The sequence below is a fragment of the Acomys minous genome, assembly GCF_964271855.1.
Source record: "Acomys minous genome assembly, chromosome: 9".
Classification (NCBI taxonomy): Eukaryota; Metazoa; Chordata; class Mammalia; order Rodentia; family Muridae; genus Acomys; species Acomys minous.
This window is the reverse complement of record NC_140490.1, coordinates 63,700,151-63,727,728: the sequence shown is the minus strand read 5'-3', so window position 1 is coordinate 63,727,728 and position 27,578 is coordinate 63,700,151. Positions and strand designations below refer to the sequence as shown.

Below are 27,578 nucleotides of genomic sequence, written 5' to 3'. Positions count from 1 at the left end.
TACTGTGAGCCTTGAGATAGAAAGTCCTGCTAATGATAGCTGAACATCAAAGCTACCCTGGGCCATGGGACTTAAGGTCTATCCTGTAACCCCAGGGCTCTACACATTCCCTCTGCCAAGCTCTGATCTTCACTGACACTCAAAGATCAGCCTCTACCTTCTTTATTCTATCACTTTCATTTCTCTCACTTGAAAACAAGCCAGACTGTAACTTTAGCATACATAAAAATGGGCACACGCATGCCAGTGTGATCTAGTTAAAGCCTTCCCCTAGACTGCTGGGAATAAATGCATCACAAACAAGGTCAAACAAATTATACTCTTAGCCAAAGAAAATTTCTAATATAAGATTGGTGACTTTGTATTGCCTTATGACAGAAAACAAAGCAAAACAAAACAACAAAACCCACCCATTCATGTCCTTCTTTACTGATCAACATATTTCACTCTGGTGAGTCTCGCGTCCTGGCACAGGCACTTGTATTTTAACCACAATGTACACGCATCAGCTCTTGGAACACAGTTTTATTCACATTGTGGGGTTTCATTAATAACTAGCACAAACAAGCATTTACTTCCTTTTTTTTCTTTTGTTTTGTTTTTGTTTTTTGTGACAGGGTTTCTCTGTGTAGTCTTGGCTTTTCTCGATTCTTCTGGAGACTAGGCTGGATTCAAACTCATGGAGATCGCCTCTGCCCCCTAGAATGCTGGGATTACCAGCAGGTAATCCCATTTACTTTCTTTTTAAGTCGAGATCAAGCTATGTAGTCAGGCTGACCTCAAACTGGTAAACCGCTTGCCTCAACCTCCCAGAACTGCTATCACACCCTACTTGGCTTTTTTGAAATTAATCTTAATCTCTAAGAAGCTTGAGTATTGCATTCTATGAAGAGGAATATGTCAGATTTCACAAAAAGATCAGTAGGAGAAGTCTTTAACTACAGCAGGGTGAGGACACTACTCCAAGCCTCCTCCTTAAGGGGTTCCAAACTGAGCGGCACTCATTCATCAAATATCTGCCATTCCCTCCCACCCCCTAACTGCACTGCCCTCCCTGCTGTGTGCAGTGGACATGCACACAGGGATGTACACAGGTCTCTCTGACCTGGGACAGGCATCAACCTTGAACAGATGCCCTTTTTGGAAAAGAAATGCAGCAATACCAATTTTTTTTGTCCAACTAGGTTGTCCACAGGTGGCCACTCTTTCTGACATTAGGCCCTTCCCACTTGTCTTTCCATAAACTGTAATGTCCCCTAGCTTCTGCAGGGTTAGTTTTCCTGTCTCTGTGATGGTTAATCTTGATTTTCAACTTGACCACATCTGTAACCAACTAAAACCCAAGCAGCAGGGCATGCTTGTGAAGGATTATTCTTGATTGGCTCATTTGAGGTAGGAAGACCCACCCTGATTGTGGGCCATGCCTTCTGGTGGCAGCCCACATGAAAGGACATGGAAGGGAGAAGCTTTTGCTTTTTGCCTGCTTACCCTCACCCTCCCTGACTAGTTCATCTATCCTGCTGCTAAGGCCCTCTTTCTCTGTTTATTAGAGCTTGTATTTTTGAAATTCCAGCATACTTTGAAGATGAACAGAGACACTGAGCCACATGGACTCTGGGCATTTCCATCAGGAGATAGCCATTGTTGGGACTAGCCAGATGGCAGCCCGTAAGCCACTCTAATAAACCCTATATATAAACTCAGTGCGGTAGCACATGCCTGTAATCCCAGTGAGGCAGGGGCAGGTGGATCTCTGTAAATTTGAGAACAGCCTGGTCTACAAAGCAGTCCAGGACAGCCAAGACTACACAGAGAAACCCTGTCTTGAATCCCCTTCAATCCCATATATTAATTCTTTAAGTTCCATTCCTATAGGAAACCTAATACAGCCTCCTCCTCTACTAGCCAGACCCTGCCATTTCAGAGCATCCCAGATCCATTCTCCTTCTGTTATTTAAATATTGGTGCTTCCTTGACTTCCATTCTTGTGTGCATACAAGCATTTATTCTCTCCTCCCTGCCTTCTCTCTCTCTCTCTCTCTCTCTCTCTCTCTCTCTCTCTCTCTCTCTCTCTCTCTCTCTCTCTCTCCCTCCCTCTCTCTCACATACACACACACACACACAATCTGCTATTGAAATGCTTACCTCGAGACCTGCATGTTTCATCTACCCCTTGACCCAGAGTTCCTGCATCCTGTGGCATTACCACGTCCTCATCCCAGGTCAGGATGGAGCCAATCCCCGTTGGCCCCCAGCTGTATCAGCTTCTGTCCACTTACCCTGGGACATGTCACCCTGGGCATTGCTTTCTAGAAGCAGGGAACCCTTTAAGCCTGAGCTTTCTACCATTAAATGAATTTAGATCACTGTAAGACAAAAGAGAGGGAATGTGGCCCTAAACACTTGCAGTTCTCAGGACCAGCCTGAACATTTTTCTGTCAACTTCCTTTGAAAGGAAATTAGTACACTAAACTTGTCTTCACCCATACTCTCTGTACATGAGCAAAATGAAGCCACCAGATTCCTGACCAAAATGTCACATGAATGGTATCCAGGCCAGCTCCAAATACAGTCTTTGTTCCCCTAAGAAAATTCATGAGCCAGGTCACTGTCCATATGTCTCTCAGCATTCTTGTCTTCCAAGCTCCTACCTAAAAGGCCCTTTTAAAGCACTTCTTGTAACATGAAGGGTTGGAAGCTAACAGTACACACTCTTCTACATTCGACCCACAAAACAGTTCTAGTGGTCTAAGAACCCAGTCAAGTTAATCATGGCAGTGGGTCCAATTCTTGGTACCAATTTCTGTATTAGCTTCTTTTCTGTTGCTATGATAAAATACGTTGACAAAACCAATTTAGGGGAGAAAGGGTTTATTCTGGCTCACGGGTCACAGTATATTCCGTGTTGGTCACATTACACATGAAATCAGAAGACAGCATGAATACATGCTGCCCCTTTGCTCCTTTCTCTACTTAGAATCTAGGTCACAGCCAGGAATGGCACTAGCCACAGTGGGTGGATCTTCCCATCTTAATTAAAGCAATCAAGATGCCCAGAGGCCTACTTGCCAGGAGACTCTGCACCGTGTCAAGTTGACCACACTGCCTGTCACACAATCCAACTCACTATTTGTACCTGTATCTATGAATTGGGTCATTATTATAGCTAATATAACTATATACCTAAACATATAAGTATATGGATATAGGTGCACATGTGGAAGTCAAAGGATAATTTTCAAGAGTTGGTTCTCTGCTTCCAATGAGTGCTGGCAGCACCATGCTTGTGTGGCACATACTTGCTAGGCTGACCATGCCTTGAGATCAGCTACCAAGGAGCTGGGTTTGGCATCCATATGTCTTTATCATCTCCAGTCTAAGTGGACTCTGCCCATTTTGTTTCCTCATTATCTACCGAACACACACTGTGGTCTCCATTGCCAGACAGCAGAGCACACTGTAGACTGCAAGGAATACTACACTAGTCAGAGCAGAGGCTGAGCAATCACACAGCCTGGGTGTGCATAACAGCTCTGTTGCTAACTGCATGACCTTGGACAAATTACTCACTAGCTTTCTCCTTCATGATGAAAACTGTAAATGCGTGCAAGGTTCTTGGCATACAAGTAAGTGCTCAAAAACTGTTCAGATACTGGTTTTAATATTATAAAATTATCATTGGTATTGCTGTTGATACATTTACTTCATTTAATTAGTGTTGGAACCAGAATAAAAATCACAAGCTGAAAATAACAGTCTCACCCTATTACTCATTAGGGTTCATTATTGCAGATTTCAAGAAAACTTTTTAATAACTCCCCCAAATACTCACTTGGTACCATGTAGACTAAAAGCATTTGTACTGTCCATGTGGCTAACCTCCGGTGTAATCATGAGACAATATACAAATGGACTATGAAAATGCTGACAGAAAAAAGATGCTCATTACAAATATCCTACTTCACAGATCTGGACTCAGAGCACTGAGGTAGGAAGAATGTACCAAGGTTCAGAGGATAATAGTTTTTTGTTTTCTGAGAGGATAATGCAATCTCAAAGGCTATAAAGTGGCAGGAAAGGTGTAACAATTTCTTTTAACTAGGCAGGAAGAAACTGGGAAGCCGAATCAATAGACATACTCATTTTCAAATAAATGAATTGAAGCTGAGGTGCTCACAACGTTGTACGGTATTAAAACACATAATACAAAAGATTTTACCCAGCATGCAATTCTCCAATTGTAAGTGGAGTACACACTGCAAAGAAAGTCAATGCATTTCTCTACTGGTACTTGTTCCAATGAAATATATTTACTCTCTTAAAAATTCTGAACATAGCAACAGAAAGAACATCACATTGTAAAGCAAAATGACAAAGATAAACTAGTGAACAAGATGGCAGGGACTTGGAAATAGCAGCCTAGTTAGAGACATCAGAAACAGCATAATCCAGGAAAGCCAGAGAACACTTCTGAGAACATTATTTCTGAGGGGCTTATCTGAGGGGCTTATTCAGAGAACACCAACACATCTGGAAATGCATCTGGAGGAAAATATAACCAATCCTTGCTAAGCTGGTCTATTTTATTTTTCTTTACTCAGGCTATTTTATTTTGACACATACTGCAACTTACACCCCCCCCATCTCTCTCTCTCTGTCTCTCTCTCTCTGTCTCTCTCTCTCTCTCTCTCTCTCTGTCTCTCTCTGTCTCTCTCTCTGTCTCTCTCTGTCTCTCTCTCTGTCTCTCTCTCTGTCTCTCTCTCTCTCTCTCTCTCTCTCTCTCTCTCTCTCTCTCTCTCTGTGTGTGTGTGTGTGTGTGTGTGTGTGTGTGTGTGTGTGTGTGTGTGTGTTTCTCCTGGTCTTGAAAGTGTGGCAACTCTCCTGCCTCACCCTTCCAAACACTGGGATTATGGCATTGCCCTATGCAACCCCTAAACCACTAAGACTAAAACTAGATGAACAAGGTGGAAGAAAACACAAATTGAACACACTTCATCTCTTTCCGGGTATGCATGGTAATCTAGCCTAATGACAGGAGGCTAACCCAGTATATGTGGCTGGACTAGCACAATTCTTTCACAGTGTCTGGGAAGGAGTGGAGTATTCAACCCTTTATAATAGGGCCCCAAGTCAAGGAATCCTACTAAAAGTAACATGACATAGGAGAAAAATTCTCAAACTATGGGGGAGATACTCCAAAATTGCACAGGAAAAAAAAAAAAAAAGAATGACTCATATTCTTAAAATCTCAGGAATACACTAGTAAAACATTTGTGTACCTACTAACAATGTAAAAGCAGACTTTAAAAAAAAAGAAGTGTTTATTGTTTTGTTAACAGTTCTCTTCCATATTCCTACAAAGCCCACTATGCATTTCAAGAAACCATCAATTTATTTCATCAAAATCATCTGCTGGGTTCATATATCTGAGTAGACTTCAAGTCATATGACTCTCTGCTTGCGGCCAGCTATTTTAAATGAGCATATTAAGTAATTTAGACACTTTTTTTTTTTTTGCAAAGGCTGCATGATTTAGTAAATTCCCATATGCCTCAACATGTGCCAACCCTACCAGGTTATCTCCAGTCCAGCTGCTGTTATGATAATAGCTGCCAACTTTCAAACAACTGAAGAGAATAATGAATAAGCTACGAGTTGGCTCACAGGTAAACTTAGATTGCCCCCAGCTAAAACGTGGGCCACTTTCAACTGTAAAAGAAAATTAATTAAAAAGAGTTCAACTCCACTCCACTGTGTGAGAAACAGAACTCAATAAAGACCTTTGAATTTGTAGTTTAAAAGCCTGCAGCTTCAGGTAAACTCCTTAAATCTGTGGGTTCCAGGCTTAATGCTACAGGTTGTGGTAAACGCTGGCTTTTTGAGGAGACAGACTGGGAAATGCCTCATTCACAGCACAAAGATCTGAGAGCCTCACAATGTTGAAGGAAGAAAGTAAGTGGCTCCTACTTGTTAAAGATTCATTACAAAAGACTCCAAAGACTTTAGGGGAAATGAGATATACAGCAGAAGAAACACACTTATATACATGTATGAAATAGTCAAACAACAATATTGGTCAATAAAATAGAGAGATATGAAAGATGAAAATATAAAATACAGCAGTTTATTTTAGGATGATTTAGTGATCAACAGCTGGATACAATCAGAATGTATGAATCTTTCTAAGAATGAATATGCTACACCAAGCAATAATAAATACCAGACAAAACAGTATTACTACTGATCATAGACCAAACTCCCGGACTTCAGTATTCCTAAAATAAGCACAAATCTATCTTGCACAAGGCCATGTTAGTCTTTAATGTGGTAAGGAATTATACAATGAACAATAGCAACTAGTGTAAATATCCCATCAATTTCCAACTGCCCATAATAACTGAGAATCATTTACTGGATGGATGAACTTCCTTAAGGGGCTGGACAAGTTGTCCTCCTCAGAGAACAGAGCTCTTTTGTGTTGCCTTCAAGATTAGACCTGGCCTGATTCTCCCTGGTTTTACGGTTCTGATGAATTTTCTAAAACCATGCAAGGACAGTTTTGTTTACAGCGATGATGACTTTCTAGGGTACCTGAGGTTTTCCCGGTTATCATACTGGGCTTCTCATACAGTTCTCTACTGTATTCTACTTATTAACTGTGAACTTCACGATATCAAGTTTACCTTCTGCCCTTGCTGTATGAGGACGATGCTTAGTAAAGTTTAAAATCGCCTATAGATGCAGACTGGCTACCATCACACTTCACACTTGCAGGCATGGAAACTGAAATTATGAACTTAGCACATGTGTGGAACAAAGCATATTCTCCAGGCATCCTTAGTCCTTAGATTCTCCAGAGATCTCCAGAGTCTGTGATACTAGAAACACTAAAGGACCCTATTAGAGCTCTTAGGTCTAAGCTCTCTAGCAAGTCAACTTATCCTGGGGGAACTACATAAATGCCACAGATAATGGAGACTACAAAGAAAAGACTGAGAGTTTACTCTGTGAAATGGCAGCATCTTAATGTGACTCATATCTGACCTCTAGACAGCTCATGGAGGCTGCGGAGAATGTTCAAGATGCAGCACATTCAACAGGTCTACCTTCAGAGCAACACAAAGGCTCGCTGTGAAATAGGGCCCAGTTTCCTAGCAGCAAATGACTGAGTCAGCACCTACACAACCATGGCAGAACGAGTTGCTGAGGCCTAAGTCTCATTCCAGCACAGCAACCCAACATAGTACTTGGAAGCGACTCTGACCTACTCTGTATAAAGGGATGCTTGGCTACACTGTTAAAAAATATTGTGTAACATGTATGAAATGTGTGTCTTCATTGCTGCTACTTTAATATCTGCAAGGTAAGAGATTTCATAGCAGTAATAATTCATTTGCTATTTGGGAAAGCTTCTCCAGTGTCACAGTGTTTGGAAGGACTCTATTACAGGAGACAAGCTTACCTACAAAAGCAACCACCAATGCAACGAAAGGATATGGCATAAATCTGGCATGAAAATCTACATTTTTTAGCTTGGGCCAGTTTCACACAAGCTCAAGGAGCGTAGGAGATGGAAGGGGTTGGCAACAACTCTGCGTTACTTTGAAGGCTGTACAGACTTAATACTAGAATTATGCAGCCCTGGAATAAATACACTTCCTATTCTTGATTTGAATATTTGAACAATTAGCCATATTTGTTTGAATATACCCTAAGTGTCTTTATTCTTGGTGATTAGAATAATCAAGACATGCCTTGAGGTAGAAAAATTATTAAAAAACATGTTAAGGAAAGATGAAAAGAGGAAACAGGAGATTGGAAATAGTGTGGGCCATAAAAATTAGTGAGTAATTAAAGGTGAAGAAGATAATTGCTGACAATTTGTCTAAAGTAGTCGTACCCATGTAGGACATCCACATGGCGCAAGAGCACATAATTATGAATAACAACATGGAAACAGCAACAAGGAGGGTAAAACATAAATTACAGACAGGAGAGAGGACCATGCCACAATGTGCCAGGATAAATGACATACTCCTAGAGGGGATGATGGTGCCCTAGATTCGAGGAGGGTCTAGGTGACCGTAGCTAGCACCTCAGTTTCCTGCCTTGTCTAATCACAGAACACATTCCATGTTTGGAAGAGAGATTTTGAAGAACATAATTATGGGCTGCAAGTGTTTTTCTGTGGAAATAAAATTATCATTCATGTCTGAGATTGTGTAAATATGCCTTAATTTTGGTCAACAGCAATTTGAACTGAAGAGAATAGACTTCTACAGCCTCCCTGTAAACTTGGAGTACTTGAGTTAACTACAGGGATCAGTGAATAAGAGCGAAGATATTCCAGAAGCTGTGAAAACACCAGTCAGAAGAAAAAGAATCACTCTGCCTTGACAGAATTGGTCACTTCCTCCGTGTCAAAGCCAGCTCACAACTTCAAAAGGCCACATGAAAGGAGATGTAAAGGCTAGCAAAGGGAGGGCAGTGTTTAGCCAGCAGGTCAGGTATGAAAACAATCATAATTTGAGCTGCCTTAGGAAGGCGGGCAAATTAGTGGTGCTTAGTGCATTCATGGAAGGGGAGAGCAGAAGCCACATCAAGAGCGCCAAGGAAGCTGAGGGCTTTGAGAGCTTCCAGCGTCTTGCCCTCTGCCTCAGACCTTAGGTGCGAGGCTGGAGTAAGTGCCCCGCTGCCACATGCCTTGGGAAGAAAGGAAGAAACTTTTTTTTTTTTAAAGTGCTAGCAGACTTACTTCTCCTTGAGAAAATCCACAACTCTTTTGAAGTCAGCCACGCAGTACTCTCTCTTCATATCCATGAGCACGCTGTCAGAGGCAGACTGCACTGGGATGTGGAGGAAAGCGTAGACTCTGGGGTGGTTGAGGATTTTCGCCATTTCCTGAGAGAGATGGTAGGAGAAACATTCATCATGTGAACAAATCTGAAGCAGCGGCAGCACTTCCCTTTAGATCTACACATATAAGTGCTGTGAACAAACACTCAACAAATGCGCTGTTCCTTACGGCCCATAAGGCAGCACGGCTGGCGAGGCTCTATGGTGATACTGGGGTCTGGTACAGCCCTCAGGACTCCATGAGTGAACTTACTTGTTCACTGTCTCTGGCATGATTCTCAAAAAAAGCATGTGAAATCAGATAAAGTCAAGAGAAAAGGTATTTTTGAGTACTTCAAAAGTAACCAGCATTCCTTCTTCCTCACAAAGAAGCTTTCTATTCTACTTGGTGACATTAGCAGAAGACATCTCCAAGTTAAACAGCTGTGACCTCGTGTACTTGTCTCCTTGAATACAGAAAGTCCCACACTTATGTGCAAAATGTATTTTTTCAATGCTGAAGATGAGAGGATCCAGAGCTCTCTTCTTTCTTTCCTTTTTAATTTTTTTTTAAAAATTCAGTTTACTAACTGATAATGCGTTTCGAGTACTTAGAGTAGGAAAGACACGTGCTCATACAATAAAGAAAGCCAGCTTAGCACTGCATGCATGAGAGGGAGAGGCAGAGGTCAAAAGACAAGAAAGGAGTGGAGAGGAAGGATGAGGAGAAAGAGGTAAGGAGGGGGATCATGGATGCTGCAAACAAAAAGACAAAATCCGAGGGAAACAAATTAGGCATGTCTGATTTGGGCCTCTTCTGAGAAAACGAAGTAGAATTAGAAAGAATGAAAAGTCTAAGTCATGAAAAAAAAAATGTCCAGTGTCGTGGGCGCACTGGCATCTAGTTCTCACAGGACACAACAGGACAGCAGCCGCGCACACCTCTCGTTTCCTCCTTGGAACAATGTTTTGAAGGCAAATGCCTCCCAGCCACCCCTCAGTCACTCCCAAGTCAGTCTCCATCTCTGTTCTTTGCTGCCCATTTTTCTTCCCCTCGCTGAACATTAGCATTGTCCGGAAAGCAGAAGCAGAGGGCTGAACTCCAAGGAGACACCTCCTTAGCAGAAGCTTAGCTCTCCTCCCCCTCCTCCTCCTCCTCCTCCTCCTCCTCCTCCTCCTCCCCCTCCTCCCCCTCCTCTTCTTCCTCCTCCTCTTCCTCCTCCCCCTCCTCCTCCTTTTGAAAAGCCCCTTTCACCAAGTGCAGATTAGCAAATAAAGTTAATCCTAATCTCCCTTCATTTGCAGGCCCTCTCCTAGGAATTCCTAAACACACACACACACACACACACACACACACACACACACACACACACGCACGCACACACGCACACAGGCATGCACAGCACACTTGCATGGCTTTGAAAAGACTATTACAAGCTGGAGTTGAGTTTTTAAAAATATTTTATTAATTTCTTCATATTATATCTCAATTGTTATCCCAAGAGTTGAGTTTCTAATAAGGTAGCAAATTAAGCAGATGCAATGCCATAGTCAGGAGTCCGCTTGAGGGAGCGCAGCTTACTTGCTTTGCAGTGAAAGCTTTGGCCCTTTGCTATGATTCCCACCTTTCTGGTTTCTCCAAAGAAAAATCAAGGTACAAAAACCTTGAGAAAAAGATTCATAAGATCTGTTTTCTCAAGGGGGAAGGATTCAATAGTTTATATGTTCTTGGACACTTGTGTTATGGTGAGAAGGTATCTGACACACACAATGGTTGCAAATGTAGTTACGGTTGCAGTTTCTGTGCCTGAAGTGCTCATGTGTGAAATGGGATACTGACAACACACCTTCATATAGCCACTGGGCTACTATTAAAAGGCAGTAAAATAATCCAGATATGCTTTACCAGTAAGAGTGTCACACATAAAGGGAGACTCTGACATACTGAGCTGTACAATGGGAGCTTAAGAGTGTCTCATCAGGGCTGAGCAGGAGACATGCACTTCCTGAAAGCACATAGAGTGGACACTGATGACAGGGCATGTCTTGGCCATAACTTGGTTCTACAACAGTATGACAGCTTACAGAGTAAGGCAGTAGACATGTAGTGGCTTCTTTCTTCTTACACTCTGAAAATAAGTTTGGCTGCTAGTAGGCACCCTCTGCTTGACACTACATACTTCACAGCTTTGAAATGTTAGGCAGTGGGGCACAAAATCAAAAGAGCCAGGCCCCTTGAGTAACTGGGGAAGCAGGGCAGTCAGTGAAGTGCTTGCCTCGCGCACAGGAAGCCCTGGGTCCAGCCTCAGCACCACATAAGACCAACCATGATGCTTCAAGCCTGTCATCCAGCATTCCAGAGATAGAGGCAAGAGGATCTGAGTCCAAGGCCATCCTCGGATACACAGCAATCGCAAGTTCAATCTCAATAATGCCTATGTTCTGCCACTTTACAAGGATCCCCAACAACACAGATTAGTGCTCCCACATGCTCTGCTTTTCTTCTAGACCTTCTTTGGTACTTTTGGTGAAGGACAGCCCTTGCTTCTTCCCTTTCCACACACTTCTTCCACTCTGCCTCAGCAGCAAGAACCCAGGGCTATCCACGTTTGCCCATAGTTCTGCCTGGCAGTGACGCAAGATCTCTAAGACTGAAAGCTACACAAAGTCAGGAGTTGCCTCAACAAGGGTTCCCATGTCACTAACAATCCTTAGAGGCATTGAAATACAGAGTCATAGGCGTGGTGATATGGTTCAGTTGATAAGGGTGCTTGCTGCCAAGGCTGACAACCTCAGATCTGAGTTCAATTCTTTGAGACTCACTTTATAGAAAGAAATAACTGACTGCCTAAGGTTCTCCTTAAATCTACACGCACGCACGCGCGCACACACACACACACACACACACACAGGCAAATATCTATTTTATGGACATACAGTTACTAGCATATATTAAGAAATAGAATGTGATGTTTTGAAGCATACTTGCATAATAATGAGATTAAAACAGAAAATATCTAATTTGATAGGAAGACAGAATTTTAATTAGTATTGAATCAGTTTGACAAAAGCAGGTCAACAGGAATCAGCTTACTTTAAATTTTGAAATAAGGGAAGGTATATGCGAATATGTACAAAATTAAAACCCAAGACTGCAAAAGTTACCCCATTGTAGAATCTATCTCTATAGGTCTCTAGAGATTCAGATTTTAATCACAATATACAACCCAATAGAAGGAATCTGCAGCCCATCCACTGTGCTAAGACTCACTCAAGAAATTTATAGCCCACACATGGAGCCTAGGTTCACCAACAGAACTTTTAGTTCAATGCATAGGGCTTAAATATACCAAAGGCCTCCTTCAGCAAGTGTCAGCAACTCGAAGGTCACAGCATGCAGCCTAAGCATGAGATTTCTAACATGGCAAAATTTAGCATGGCTCTCCACATCAGGAGAATTTTGTTCTGGTGTAGTTCTATGTGTATCTGGGGGCAAGTCTGCATGATGAAGCAGAAATGTGAGGGGCGTATTTATGTATACACACAGAGAGAGGGGGGTAGGAGGAGAGAGGGAGAAAGAGAGAAGAGGAGGAGAGGAGGGAGGAAAAAAGGAAGGAACGGAGGGAGGAAGGGAGGAAGAGAGAAAGAAATAGACACACAGACAGACAGACACACAGACAGACAGACATGTGCGCGCACACCACCACACGGGATATGTATATGAAAGCCTTTGTGCCTTGAAGAGCTCAGGTTGCAAATAGCGTGATAACACTATTTCAGCGTAAGGTCATTTATAATTTAAGAGTTGATATGCCAAGGCTGATCATGATATGGATCAGGCATGGAGTGAAGAATGGCTAACCAGATCAATAAGCCAGTGTTTCTTTTCTTTGCTGCTATATAAAGCTGTCATCTTAGAAAATGGAAATTACATCCATGTTTATTATTTATTTCTGAACTCAAAATATCAAGAAAAAGCCATAAACTGAATGCAAAAGGCTCAATTGGAAAGGGCAGTCTGGTGAGTGCATAGATTTTAAAACAACCGTTAAGCGCTGGTTTTGCTGCATTGCAGTCAACAGAGCCTGCCTGGTTTTGAACGTGTATACCATCAGTTCATGTCTGAGTATGTGAATACGGTATGGGCTGGGAAGACGGCTCAACAGTTGAGAGCACATGGTCTCTCCTACAGGACCCAGGCTCAGGTCCTAGGTGCTGCAACTCCAGGTCAGGGGGTATGGCACCTGCACTTGCACTAGTGTACATATCACCCACACAGATATATCACTAAAAATAAAATAAATCTATAAAGAAGAGAGTATAAAAGCTATATATGAATGAGAAACTGTGACATTTATCTTCCTGTGCCTTCACTACCTCACTGACTTACGTCATTTCTATCCATTTCCCTGTGAGTTTAGTAATTTCATTTTTCTTTACAGCCAAATAAAATTCCATTGTGTATTGAAGCCACATTTTTTGTTATCTATTCATCAGCTGATAAACAGCTAGGCTGTTTCCAGGACCTAGCTATTGTGAGTAGAGGAGAAATGAAGCAACTGTTCTACTGTGATGATACATATGTTAGCCATTTTCACTATTCATACAATACAGTGCTATCAGGCACAGCCACAGCTTTAACAATATCACAGGTTATTTATGTCCCAAGGTTTATAATCCCAAATTGAAGGTAAGCACATTCAAGATCAAGACTACACGCCCTTCTCCGTGGGCTCTGGGAAACACATCTCTTCTTTGGGTCTGTGACTCTGAAGACCTGAAGTACCCCACCTATTTGGGACCACACTGTCTAGAATTGTTTCATCTCTGGTGCATTTTACTTTGCAGAATCTCCTAAGGTCCATTTCTGTCGTAGCAATTTACATCCTTGCTTTTTTTCTCTTTTAGGTGGCTGATGTCTCTACTGCTATGTCAGAGGACATCATACAGATTTCAGGCACATATTTCCCTATCTTACAATTACACCACACATTTTCATACCCAAAGCCTATAAACACTTTTATTTCTCTACTTCTCTGATCTCTAAATTATATCTCAATCAAATATCAAGCTGCTTAAAGAGAATGCTGCACTTATTATACATTTGATCATAAAAATGAGTGAGCAATACAACCAGTTGGCATGATTTCTTCCAGTGAGTACCACAATTGCAAGAGGATATTCAAAGGAGCAGTGCCCCAGTGCTGGGCAATCCCATTCTAAAGTCACCTTCAACACTGGCAAAGTCATGCATGCCCCCATAGAAGACAACCAGAAACATATTTCATCCGCGGCTTCATTAATAGCGTCAGAGCAGCATTGAGTCCATCAGCAGTGCCCACATTTCCTCTCAGCAAGTGAGCAATCAATCACCATAATAGCATCAGAAAATGAAGGAGAGAGCTTGAACGAGGGAAATCCCCAGTCCTGGTGTCCCAGATGGAAAGGTCTGGATATTGTGAACAGATTCCAATTTACATTTGAACTATAGCTTGAAGATGTTGGCTTTTAAACTACAAAGAGTTAACGTTTTACAGAATTTGAACTAAAATAGGTTGAGGAAAACTGTCTGTCTTAATTAGCTTCCACAGAAACACTCAAGGACTTCAGCACACCTTCATCTTCCTCCATTTCAGTGTCAGGACCAAAATCACACTTTACATTACAAAGTGTATTTTTATACACATTTCCATACTAATGTCAAAATACTAGAAGCTGAAGACACATACACACACACACACACACACACACACACACACACACTCACACACACTCGTTTTCACCTGATATCTTCTGTGTTTACCATATGTTCAAGGTATTTCTCTGTTCTCTTAAGAAATCAAAACTATAATGGTGGTAAGATAGTGGGGAGGTGGATCAAGAAAAAGTTAGGAGAAGAAATGAGGGTGAATATCCTCAAAATTAGTTGTATGAATTGTAAAGTCTCAAGGAATAACAAAGTTATATTTAAAAAAAGAAATCTAAAAGTTATAGCATCCTGACTGTGGTAGTACTTGTATAAATCTTTATGTATAATAAAAATCACGGAGCTGAACACAAACCAACAGTTAATTTCACCATATTAGTTTTAAAATAAAATAACAAGCCTAACAGGAAATTGGGGTTTTATTCAAACATTCTATATGATGAACAGATAAACTTCTAAGAAGGAATAATCTTCTTGTTATTTCCCTTTTTGCATTTTTGAAAAGACTGAGGCTACAAAACATTCCATAAACAAATCAATAACTGATCAGTTTAATGGGTAAAGGGCAAGCTAGTTAAATTAAGCATTCAGCTGAGACAGCTCAACTGCCTTCTATTAAACACGACATAAATAATTAAGGAATCTAACGGAATGGCAGATGCTAAAGATTTGTTTTAAAATATTGATATCATTTATCTCATCTGATTATCCAGTTTGAAGCTTACCTTAGATATCATTTGTTTCACATTTTAGGCAAAACATACTTTGGTCTGGTTATTCACCAGCTTTAACTAAGTTATTTACTTTGCAAATGATACAGCTAAGCAAGTACTTATTCATCGTCAACTATGTTCCAACATCAGCCAAGCAGACAGTGAAACTTTCTGCATTTCAGAAATGGGTGCCCAGGCAACTCCCGCCCTTGACAGTGGCGCACCAGTAATATCAGCTGCTCGACATTACAATCCAAAGTATGCCATTCAGCTCCTTCCTCCATCTTAAACAGAAGTCCTGTTGCTTTTGCTGTGTTCCCACTGGTCAAATATTCCAGAAGTAGAGACCCCTGACTTGCAAATGAAATAAGAACAGAAACTCCCGGTATAGGTGGATAGCCTGTGTTTCATTTCAGATTCAGTTCTGAGGTGTAAACAAGTTAGCGATGGACAACAGCCAGGATTAGTTGTTGTATAGTAATAACAGGGGCAAATTTCCTTCATAGCTACTGTGATTTAGTGGTGTGCTCCTTGTATGACATAGTGTGCATTATTTTTCCTGTCTGTGACAGCTGATGTTAACAGACAGCTTGACCAGGCTAACGGATAGCCATAAGAAACCTGACAAAATATCTTGTCCAGATGTTAAAAATTGACAAAACAGTGTACCTGGTATACCTGTAAGAGAGGTTCCAGAAGATACCAGTATTTAAATCGTTAGAGTAACAGTAATTCACATTCACCAATGGGCACACATCATCTGACCTACCAGGGACCCAAACCAAACAAACTGCAGAAGTGGAAAAATAGCCTCTTCCTGAGGGCTGAGAGAGATTTCCTTGTTCTTCTCTCAGGTAGAGTTGCCACTGCTCCCAGGCCTCTAGACATCTGAGCACATACCAGTAGTTGGGAGGTACTCGGGTCTTCAAATTGAATGAATCAGACCATCAGCGTCCCTATCTCTCAAGACTCAGACGCTGCACAAACTGTGACAGCTAAATCCCTAATAATCACCTACCTATATGTTATTCTACACACGTGTTTGAACACACATACAGTAGCCTATGTTTCTTGGGGAAAATCTGGATAATTCACTTTATGAGTTAATGCCATAGTTAACTTATGGGTAATATAACCTAGCATTTAGACATTTTTAGACTAGTATTATATAATTAAGTGGAGCTGGTTAACTGACAGAACAAGGAAGGACACACGGTTTTCATCTTTACTAGTGCATATTAACTGCACACAATGATGAGTTTCTTTATGCCATCTGTATTCACGTATGCTATCCACCATCCCACTACCCTCTCTTGTTCCTACTCTGTCTGGCCCCTCCCACTGGTCCACTGCCTCTGCCCAGATACCAAAAAAAAAAAAAAAAAAAAAAAAAAAAAAAAAAAAAGGATTTTAACTCTGTTTAATTGACTGTAAGCATTTTCATCATATGGAGTATTCAACTTGGATGATAAACAAAACATTTCTAATTAAACTGCAAGAACAAATGTTCAAGTAAAATCAGAGTGGAGGCCACAGTTTACAAACTCACTGAGCATCTTTAAATGACCCTAACATCATGCTGATCCCTCTACAGCATGCCAATCCTAGCCAGGAAAGCCTAATCTAGGTTTTGTCATGCCCACTATGATCCAGTGGAGCTAATCCAACTGCCTATAAATCAACTTAGACAGTTTCCTTTGCCTTAAAAAAAAAAATTCACCTCAGACAATTTCTTTCTTTTAAAAAATGTATAATAAACTCTTCGAATTTCGGTTTCTGTGTACATATGTCACTGTATTACAATGAGAGCTATCCGCCCTGTGAAAGCAGCCCACGGACCCGGAAGGTTAGTGCTTTTCCCTTTCTCTAACATTGCTCTTCTATTTGAGCCTCGGTTTGACGGCGCCGGGGAGGCTGGAGCAGGAGGAGCTCAAGTCCCAGCAGTCTGGACAACATAGTAAGAATCTTTATGAAAAGCATGACTTAAAATTACAGCTGGAGGAATGCAGTACAGTGGGAGGCTAGGTAATACAGTCAATCTATGTATTATTGTATCCAATAAATTGATTGCTAGGTTTTTATCAAAATAATTCTAAAGAGAATTGTTCACTTGATGGGTGATTTATAGACTACTGTAAATTAAATTTTCTAAACTGCTTATAAAAAATAAGCATCAGATAATTAGTGCATATAACAGTGGAAATGACCCCTAAAGGTAATTAATTTTCTCTATTATGACTGTAATACATTTTTACATTAAAAATCTAGAAAATGGAGAAAAAGAGAACACAAAGTAACAATTGCTACCCACCGCCCACCCCAGGAAAGAAGAGGTGACACTCTGTAGCCCAGCCTAGTCTTCAGCTTTGGATTTCCTTGCCTCCAAGTGCTAGAATAACAGGTGTGCGCCACTGTGATTAGCATAATCCTTAATAAAAGAAAATGTCAATTCTTCCTGAAACTGCTAATATAAAAGTATTCCTGATACCATCTCCTGGGATTAGGCAAAGTAAAATAATTTTTAAGAACCTACATAATAAGTTATAGATTATTTCATAGAACATGGGCTGCATGACTTTAATTTTAGCACTCTAGACACAGAGTGAGTTAGAGGCAAGCTGGGTTTATATCCTAAGCCAGGTTTACATACTAAGTTCCAAGCTAGACAAAGCTTCATAGTAAAACCATGCCTCAACAATAAAAAAAAAAAATACAAACAATAAAACTGATAGCATTCGTAAAAGTGCACTGTTAAGGCTGAGCTTTGTTTCCAAATGTAGGAAGAAGTCTTTCTTCTACTCAGGCCCTTGTTGGCCAAGCACTAACACTGCAGGGATGCAGAAAGCTTCCACATTAGCTTAGCCAGAGAAATCTGAATATGCAAATAACAAATAAAGGGGACTCAGACTTGTGAAGAAGTTATACCACTACAGCATCATTCCTGGAGCTATGGTGAAACAATTGCACAAAACAATACAAAAGGAAACAAACTTCTTTGTCAGGAAAGACCTTATAAACAAAAAAGGAAAAGAAGAAAAGAGAAATGAGCAATTCTTTTACTTAAAGTCTTATAAAAAGGCGCCATGAGAAGTCCTTCACTGGCTTGATTCAGGGGAACAAGGGCAGTTGCCAGTCTTTTCCAAATTACAAATATATTAGTATGATAGGCCCAGGAAACCATGGTCTCAGTCAGAGTATGTCATTTAGGCCCGCAGTGGAATTTGCTTGAAGGAAAGTTACAGGCCGCCTGAACAGCAAGGTGACTTCCATCCCTCAGCCTTAGGGAATCCCTCTAAAGTTCCCTTATTTGGCAGAGGGAAATTCTTCCCTCAGAAACACTGCTTTGGTCTCCCTCCCTCAAATCTCAATGCCCAGGGAAAGCTAGTAACTAGAGAAAAGACTCGATGCCCACAGCCAGGCACTGCCCTGGCATTCTGCTGCTGCGGCAGCTTTGGAAGGGCTCTGTCACCAACCTGGTCCCACTAGTCAGCGCTGCCTGCAACACGAAACCAAGGTTCAAGAGAGCTGGTCTTTTTTATTTTATTGTAATTTTATTAATTTATTCAGATTACAACTTAACTGTTATGTCATCATTTGTATCCTCCCATTCTTCCCTCCCTCCCGCTTTCACGCTATTCCCCTCCCCTAGGTCTAAAGACAGAGGGGGACCTTCTCCCCTACTATATGGTCATAGGCTACAAGTCTCATCTTGGTAGCCTGCTTAGTCTTTCCTTGAGTGCCATCAGGCCTCCCTACCAAGGGGAGGTGGTCAAATATGGGGCACCAGAGTTCATGTCAGAGTCAGTCCCCGCTCTCCACATAACTGTGGAGAATGTCCTGTGATCAGGGCCCAGGGGGTCTGCTCAAACTATTGCACTAACCAAGGACAATACAAGTAGTAAACATCGAACCCCTACTCTGATCTACCTAAGAGAGCTAGTCTTAGGAGCAAACTCAAACTGAGCCCCAGTGGAAAGGCAGGGAACATCTGGGCACCATGAAAGGGAAAAGGAGCTCCTTCTCCAGGAGCAAGAATAGAACAAGAATTCCAGCACAATGGGCAACTGCTGGAGGCCTTCTCCCTCCCCAGAGTAAGCTAGCCACTTTCTAAAAACCTCAACTGAGACTCCAGGACATGTACCACACTGCTCGTGCAAGTCCAGTGGCTTCTGCTTTCATCTTATCCGACTGTAATTCTCCCCAAGGCATCTTCAGAACCACTCCATGGCTCTCTCCTATTTAAAAAAAAAATGAGGGAAGGAGGGAGGAGAAAGATGTTTAGTTCTGAGATAGGACTTGAGAGCCACCAAAAGGGTATATTTGGCTAATGGTAAGATAGAATTGCTTACTCTCTTGAGGACCATGGCGCATGTTTGGTATGATGTACCTTCTGCAGCTTTTGATTTGAGGTGACCATACTGACCACACTCACCGTCTTGGGTATATCTTCCTTTCTTCTTTCTCAACACTTGTGTGTGAGCTTTATCTTTAATAAAGCCCACCTCTGCTTTACTTTACCAAACAGCCCTGAAATTCTTTCCAGCACTAAACCTATTCAGAACTGCAGCTCGATGGTCTGAGTTGGCATCCTTAAAAGTCTAGAGAACTAATTCCTAAGGCTACTGGGGTGGCACTGTGGAGCTGTGTCACTGTCTCCTTATCTCTGATAAAGCATCACCCCCACATGTGAGACATCTGAGTCACACTCATGATCTCATTTGAAGTCAGGACACATCTAGGCAGGATGTTTCCTTTACTGAATCTAAGACTCAGAGCACATAGCACAATGGTGTAACTGGCATCTAACATCCCCTGACACAAGCTCGCAAAACCAAAGCATGGACCTATCTGTGCATTGCAGGGCAGCTGACCCCAGGCTGGAAGGCCACTGAGGATGAGCCTTCCCGTACACTCAGCAACTTCCAAATCCAGAAGCTGAAAGGGCAGGACACTGACGCTGTTCAAAGGCATTCCGTCTCTAGCCCAGGAAGAGACGTGCTGCTAGAATAAAGTCACTGCTGTGCCATCCCTTAAAAGCTAACCCAGGTCTGCTGTGTTGATGGGGTGAAAGATCTCAGCACGCTGGCGGAAGAGCCGGGCAGAAATCTGGGAGCTTGTCACCATTCTGGTCTACATAGTGAGTTCTAGGACAGCCAGAGCTTGTGAGACCCTGTCTCAAAAACAAAGAGTTAATCCAACTGGACCTGGCACTCACACACACAGATGGATTTCCTCAGAGAGCTATCTGTTCCAGACATAATGCTAGGGGCTAGGGATGTAACCTAGGGGTAGAACATTTGCCTAGCATGCACACAGCCCAAAGTTCAATCCCCAGCAAAATGCACACATGGGCATACACACACACACACACACACACACACACACACACACACACACACACACACATACCCCTCTTAAAAATAGAGCTCACTCACACTAACAGAACTTTGGCCACTGCCCTCACAGCTGAGGGTGCCTCCTATTATAATGTAATAACTTTCTGTGTGTTGTCTGTACTGCTTTGTGCGTCTCATCTGGATTCATGTGACTGCGATCACAAGGTCTGGGAAGCGGAACAAAGATAAGAGCAACCCCTGTAATATTTACCCCAGACCCTAAGTTATTTCCCGTGAAATGACCAAGCACAACTTGCACAGAACTGTTAATAGCGAATGCCATCTGAGGGATGGAGGGACGGCCGGGTGGTTAAGAGCACTTGTTGCTCTTGCAGAGGACCCGGTTAGATTCCCGGCACCCACAGGGCAGCGCACAACTGCAGCTCCAGTTTCCGAGATCTACTCTCTTGTGGCTTCCATGGGCGGTAGGCACACAGACGGTACACCGATGTATGTTCAGCCAAGATGCCCAGACACATAAAAGGAAAAAGGTAACTGACTTTTAAAAATAACAGGCAACATGTCTGGGAGATAGGGAAGACAGCAACGCTGGAGAGAGGACAGACAGATGCAGGTGCCCCTAAATTCAGGGTGGGATTGTGCCCCTCGGCCTCATAGTGAACAGAAGAACTGGATTCAGCAATCTACTCAAGTTCACAGGTTAGCAAACAGCATGCTCTGGGGTACTGAAGTTCCCTTGAGGGCATAGACCGACTGACGTCTATGGCTCCCTGTCTTTGCCCAGTATCCTAAGAGAGCAAATTGCATCATGTACCTAGAAAGATATCAAAATTCAAATTCTGATTTTTGTATCATTATAAAGGAGAATCTTAATCTAGTATAAATAGAAATTATATATGTTTACATACAATCATATATACATATCTTACATATGTAATAGACTCATAAAAGGCAATTTTAATTTTATAGTTTGCAAAACTTCCCTTAGATGAATGAACCTATTTTTTCTTAATTCAGCAAAATATTTGATGCTAGGTAACTTCAATGAGAAAGAAAGCTCTGAATCTCAGTTGCTCAGTTCATAGTTCTGGTCATTCAAAAGCGCATACCTGGTGACGACCTTCTGGTTGCCATGTAAATAGTAAAAGTCTGCAAAGAGCAACCAAACATAAACTATACCAAAGGGACCCAGGAGGAGACAAGGCATGGATAAGTTTATTGCTCAGTTTTGAAGACAAGGTCTTGCTGTGTAGCAACGGGGATTAAAAATATAGCATGGGAAGAAAGTGTGTGCTAGTCCTTTCCTATGAAAGAACCAGGCTCTATCCTAGGTCCTTCTCATCCCTCAAAGGCCCCACCTGCAAAAACCCAGATGAGCTGCCCCCTTATGAGTATGGCAAGATAGGGTTCACTTTCAACACTGGGACCTTCAGAGACACATAGACCTGTGGACTTACAAAGTACAAATTAGTAAATCAGCATACATTTCCATAACACTGAAAAGAGGGACACGTGCTCTGCCTTCTGCACACTGCTTCAGTCGGCTCCGACTGCCCTCACACATCAGTGCTTTCCCTAGAACTGAAGTAAAGGAAGCTGAGTGATTCCAGTCAGCCGGTGAGTCTATGAACGCTGTGTCAAGGCATTTTCTGAGATTCTACTCTGCTTCCTTCTACACACAGTGAGCTCCACAGACAGAGATCAGGAAGCTGCTTGAGAATGTTAAGATTAACTTAAGTCCTAGCAATAAATCAAAGTGTGTGTGTGTGTGTGTGTGTGTGTTTTGTACGCGCACGCTTGTTGGGGGATGTATGCTTTGGCTTTCCATCTTGTTTGAGGAGAAAAGACTTCTCAGTGAAATCAGAGTTCATCAGTTGGCAAGACTTGTTGGCCAGCAAAGCTTGACTTTCCTGCCATGGTGGAATGTACTCACGAGCTGTCAGTCACAGTAAAGCCCTCCCTCCTTCCTTCCTTAGGCAGCTTCTGCCAGGGATTTTGTAATAGCAATGATACAAGAAACTAGTGCAAGTCTGGGCTCTTAGGACCAAGGCAACACAGCACTTGTGTGGAGGTAATGCACTGCCGATGCTTATGGGTTTGTTCCGCTGTCACTTCCCACTGCTGGTTCTGACACAGGGACGATCCTCTTTTCAAGTACACAACAGACCTTGTCCTAAAGCCTATTGACAACCAAAGTGAATCCACAGCCCGTCACAAAATACCTTGTAGACTAGTCACCTCTCTAGAGATGTTACCTCAGCCTGTATGGTAGCTGCCCACCTCAGGCTCTGTCTATAAATTTCCACTCTGGTCAACAACTGCTCAGGCAAGGTGTAGGTCACATCCATTCGTACTCATTTCTATGAAGCGATGACCACTCCCTCTCTTACCTCCCATTTAGCTGCCCCCTTTGGCAATGCCCCTGCCACCTTACACTTAACACTCCTGACGACTGAACTGCCATGGGCATCGACAGCACAAAGTTTCTAAGACTGGACAGCGCAGGCAGCAAATTCAGTATTAACAGACAAACAAGCTTTATCTTGACTCTTTCTAGCACTATGTATGAATGAATCTCAACCATAGACAGTCATTCTGAAATTTCTGCATATTGTTTCAAGTTTACACTACTATTTTGTAAGACAGTACCCAAGAATAAGATCATTATTTGTAAATATGAAAGACTATTTGTGAATATTGCCAATTTGAGGAGCTCTCTTAACAAGACACCTCAGTGAAGAGAGGCGGCTACTGAGATACTGTGCCCTAAACTTTTCTTTCTTTCATTTCTTTTTTCTTTGATTTTTATTGTATTTATTTATTTATTTGTTTTTGAGACAGGTTTCTTTGTGTAGCCTTAACTGTCCTGGAACTTGCTCTGTAGACTAGGCTGGCCTCGAACTCACAGAGATCCACCTGCCTCTTCCTCCCAAGTGCTGGGATTACAGACATGCGCCACCGCGCCCCGCCCTAAACTTTTCTTAAACTTCCTAACCAGAGGAGACTCTCTAACTAAATGAAACTCCAACCACTTCAGACTCATTAGTCATTTCACTTTTCGCATCTCTAAAACATTAACGAATCAATAACTTAATTCATTTGTTTTCACCACTGAAATATACAGCATGAGGAACATGCACCTCCGTTTAAAGAGAACCCACCAACTGCACTTCACTCAGTAACAAAGTCTTGATCTCTTGGGAGAGCCCACACTCGGCGGTACAGCTCAGCTTTGCAGTGTGTGCTTCCGCGTAACTTGTGTGCAGACTGGACACTGCTATATGCAGCCATACTGTACTCCAGGGGTAGTATGGGCTCTAATGATGCCCCATTATTCAGGTTAAGTGTCATACTACAACCCAGTTGTGATGTGGAATGGCGGTGAAAGGAAGCTTTGCCTCTCACCCATCAGAACCAGCTTGCAGTCCTTGCTCCCACCCTGAGGCATTCACTAATAATGTCAGGAAGAGCATCAGCCACCCATTAGGCTGCCTCAGAACAGCCACAGGCTGGAGGAGCCTATCCAATGACCTGCAGCAAACTGCTATGGGAAACAGAGCCTTGGCAATGCTACACACAGTGTGTTCTTCAGGATTTCTATGAAAAGCAGCTAAGCAGCAGCTGCATCTGTGTCATTGTATAAAACAAAAGAGTGGCCAGTAAGGTTTTCAGTTTATTTTGAAAAAATAAAAAATAAAAGAGCATTTTAGGTTACTATATCCTGTGGCATTGAAGTACTCTAAAATTTTAGGTTGACTTTTGTGACCTTGAAGCAGTTAAGGAAGTGAAATATAATTGATTAGATTACTAACTTATCAATTACACAAACAAGGAAGTAAAACATGTTCACTTTAAGTGATGTTTTAAACTCAGAGAGGAAAGAGTGATGAGGTAGACAGACAGACCCTCTCACCACTCTTGACAAAGAAAGATCGGACCCGGCGACATAACTTGCCTATAGCTACACTGTGAAGGTGTGCTATAAATAGATTTAGAAGCAATGTCCTCAGTTTCACAACTGTGCTTTTTAAATGCATTTTGTACTGGAGATTAAGCTAATCTGTTTCAAAGCATAGTCTAATAGAATATATGGTTCAATTATTCAATCTACCATCACATCTAACACTAAAATGTTATGTTCTGAATTTCATTATTTTAAGTGTGCCTTACATTTACTACCCATTGGGAAGGATGCCTGACCCTACACGTCCCTTTTTGGAGGGGCTTTTACCATAGTTGGTCATGTTGATGGGCACTTAATAACCCCCCCCCAAAAGCCAGCACCCATGCCTTGGATGTGTTCTGCCTTTTCCCTACATATCTCTCCATAAATACCCAAAAGTAAAACTTTTCCTTAATAAACTCCGCTTTGAAGAAGAAAAATAAAAAATAATGGTGGTGTTCCATACAGGGATAAGACAACTGATCACGCCTACTCGAGCCTGCAATTCCACTAAAAAATGGTTGCATATATCCTTACAAGACATTAAAACATGTTCATGAGAAGGATGGCTTCTTATAGACAAAAATCTAGAGATTAATGTAATATTGAATAAGAGAATAAGTAAATAAACTGCATTTATTACACAAAACTTCATGATAAACCAGAAACAAGTTACCAAGAAGAGACTTGATACCCTATGATCATATAGAGGGGGAGGTAATCCCCCTCAGGAACAGTCATAGGGGAGGGGAATAAGGGGAAATTGGGAGGGAGGGAAGAATGGGAAGATACAAGGGATGGGATAACCATTGAGATGTAACAAGAATAAATTAATAAAGGAGGAAAAAAAACACATAACAGGAAGAACTCAAATAACTGTGTGGGGAAAAGAAATTCAAAAGAGTGCATACTGTACAAGCCTACTTACATGACATTCAAGAAACTGAAAGGTACCTATGATGGAATTTCTTCATTCAGAGCAATGGCTGCCTTTTGGAGGTATTAATGGGAAATGGACATGGAGGTGGGGGAGGGGAAAATCACACAGGACATGTCCTATGTCTTCTCACGGTACCCAGGGCACAAACATAGCCAGGTGAACAACTGTAAAGACTCAGATATGAGCCCTGGGGATTACTGTACTGACTGCATTTGTTATTCCACAGTGAAAAGAGGAGAGGGGCAAAAGAAGGGCAGCGAGTAGCTACAACATACAATAGCCCTGGATGTGATTCAAGGACCATGGCTGATGAAGGAAAGATGGACCTATTACTTCACGAAGGTTTCCTTGCTTTGCTTTATATACCTACCCCCTTTTATAAATAATTTTCACTTAGGAATAATTTTATTAATATTTGATAGATGTATGAAGATTTTATTTCTTTGAATTATATGTCCATATGTGTCAGGGGGGTTGGGCATCTGAATATAAGTGCCATAGAGGCCAAAAGAGAGTGTTGGATGGCCTGGAGCTAGAGTTACAGGCAAGTGTAAGCCATCTAACATGTGTACTGGAAACTGAACATTACATATACTGGCCCCATCCCCTGCCTCTGGTTTTTCGAGACAAGGTTTCTCTGTGTCACCTTGGCTGTCCTGGACTCACTTTGTATACCAGGCTGGCCTCGAAGACACATTGATCAGCCTGTCTCTACCTCCAGAATCCTGGGATTAAAGGCACCACCACACGCAGCTCCTACAGTACATACTTCTTAGCCATCTGCTAAGTGATTCCTCCAGTCCCTGATAGACTTTCTTTTTTAAGTATAAAAATTCTACTATAGGGATAATCTGTGACAATTTAGATACTGGAGCATTATTGAGCACAACAGACACAGAAAAAAGAGCTATCAAGGCAAGAAAAGATATAGGAACAGTACATGAAGATTAAGTAAAAGAAGTCAGTAATAAGGTTATTTACTATGATTCCAACTACAAAATACTGTGGAAAATGCAAAGCTATGGAGAGAATAATAACATATCAGTGGGCTCTGGGTTAGGGAATAGAGTAAAGATAAGACAGTCAATCTTACATAGTCCTGTCTTCACAGGTTTATCTTGAATTCTAAGGCCCTGTGTATGGGGAAGAAAAAGAAAGGCAGGTCCACAGAAAGATGGGTGCAGCAGGATTCACTCACCAATAACCCCTATTTTGGAAATGCACCTGAACATGAAAACAAGCAAGATTGGCTAAAATGGAAGAGGTAAAGGGAGAAATGCAAATAGGTTATTGCATTTCCCTCTTCTGGCAGAGGTGAGCAGGTTTGGCTTAAGTTTCAGACCAATATCCATCACTGTGCTGTCTTCTTTTCTGAGACAGTTGCATTCTGTAGGCCAGGCTAGCCTGGACCTTACTTCAGCTTCAGCCTCTTGAGTCCTGGAATTACCAGCATGAGCCACTATGTCTACTTTGTTCATACAACTTTCTTTTTTAATTTGTTAAAAATCTGAAGAACCCAGGGAAAAAGAAGCATAACAATAAATAGAAAAACTTGTAATGATCAAATTAAGAATGAATAAAGGAAGAGTAGTTGATGCCCTGAGAATCTTCTGCAGGGCAGAGTAATTGCCAGAGGGCCATGCATGGACCCAGCCATCAAAACCCTCCAGTCTCCTAGAGGGCCATCCGTGGGGAGCAAGAAGTCCGTCAGTGGGTCAGTCAATCTTTGTCTAACAAGATTGCATTGAGATGCTTTAATGTGAATTGTATGTTTACATTGTATTACCTACAGCATAGAAAAGACTTGCAGGGGAGGAGACAGGGTAAGATTTACACAGAAGAAACAGCCTAGAGAAGGACTTGGGCCACAGCAGAGAGTTCCTGTGCTCAGGATAAAACAGGAGCCTGGGGTTCCGCACCTCCTTGACAATCTCAGACAAACATGATGGCCAGCTGTCCATGCGCCATGGAGATGATTCATCCACAACGCCCAATGCTGAGATGACAGGACAGGTCTCTGAAAGGCCTTTTTGTCTTTATGTTCCAAGTCAGATCAAGCAAAATGAGTTTGAAGAGATTGCAG

The 27,578-nt window shown here is 41.9% G+C and overlaps 1 protein-coding gene across 1 annotated transcript in view; it reads right to left on the bottom strand.

The window, feature by feature from the left end:
• Positions 1-27,578, bottom strand: part of CDKAL1 (CDKAL1 threonylcarbamoyladenosine tRNA methylthiotransferase) — a 543,702-nt gene that overhangs the window by 194,120 nt on the left and 322,004 nt on the right. The window contains exon 11 of the mRNA XM_084796106.1: positions 8,756-8,901. Coding sequence (XP_084652232.1) covers positions 8,756-8,901 — 146 coding nt within the window. The remainder of the gene's footprint in view (positions 1-8,755; positions 8,902-27,578) is intronic.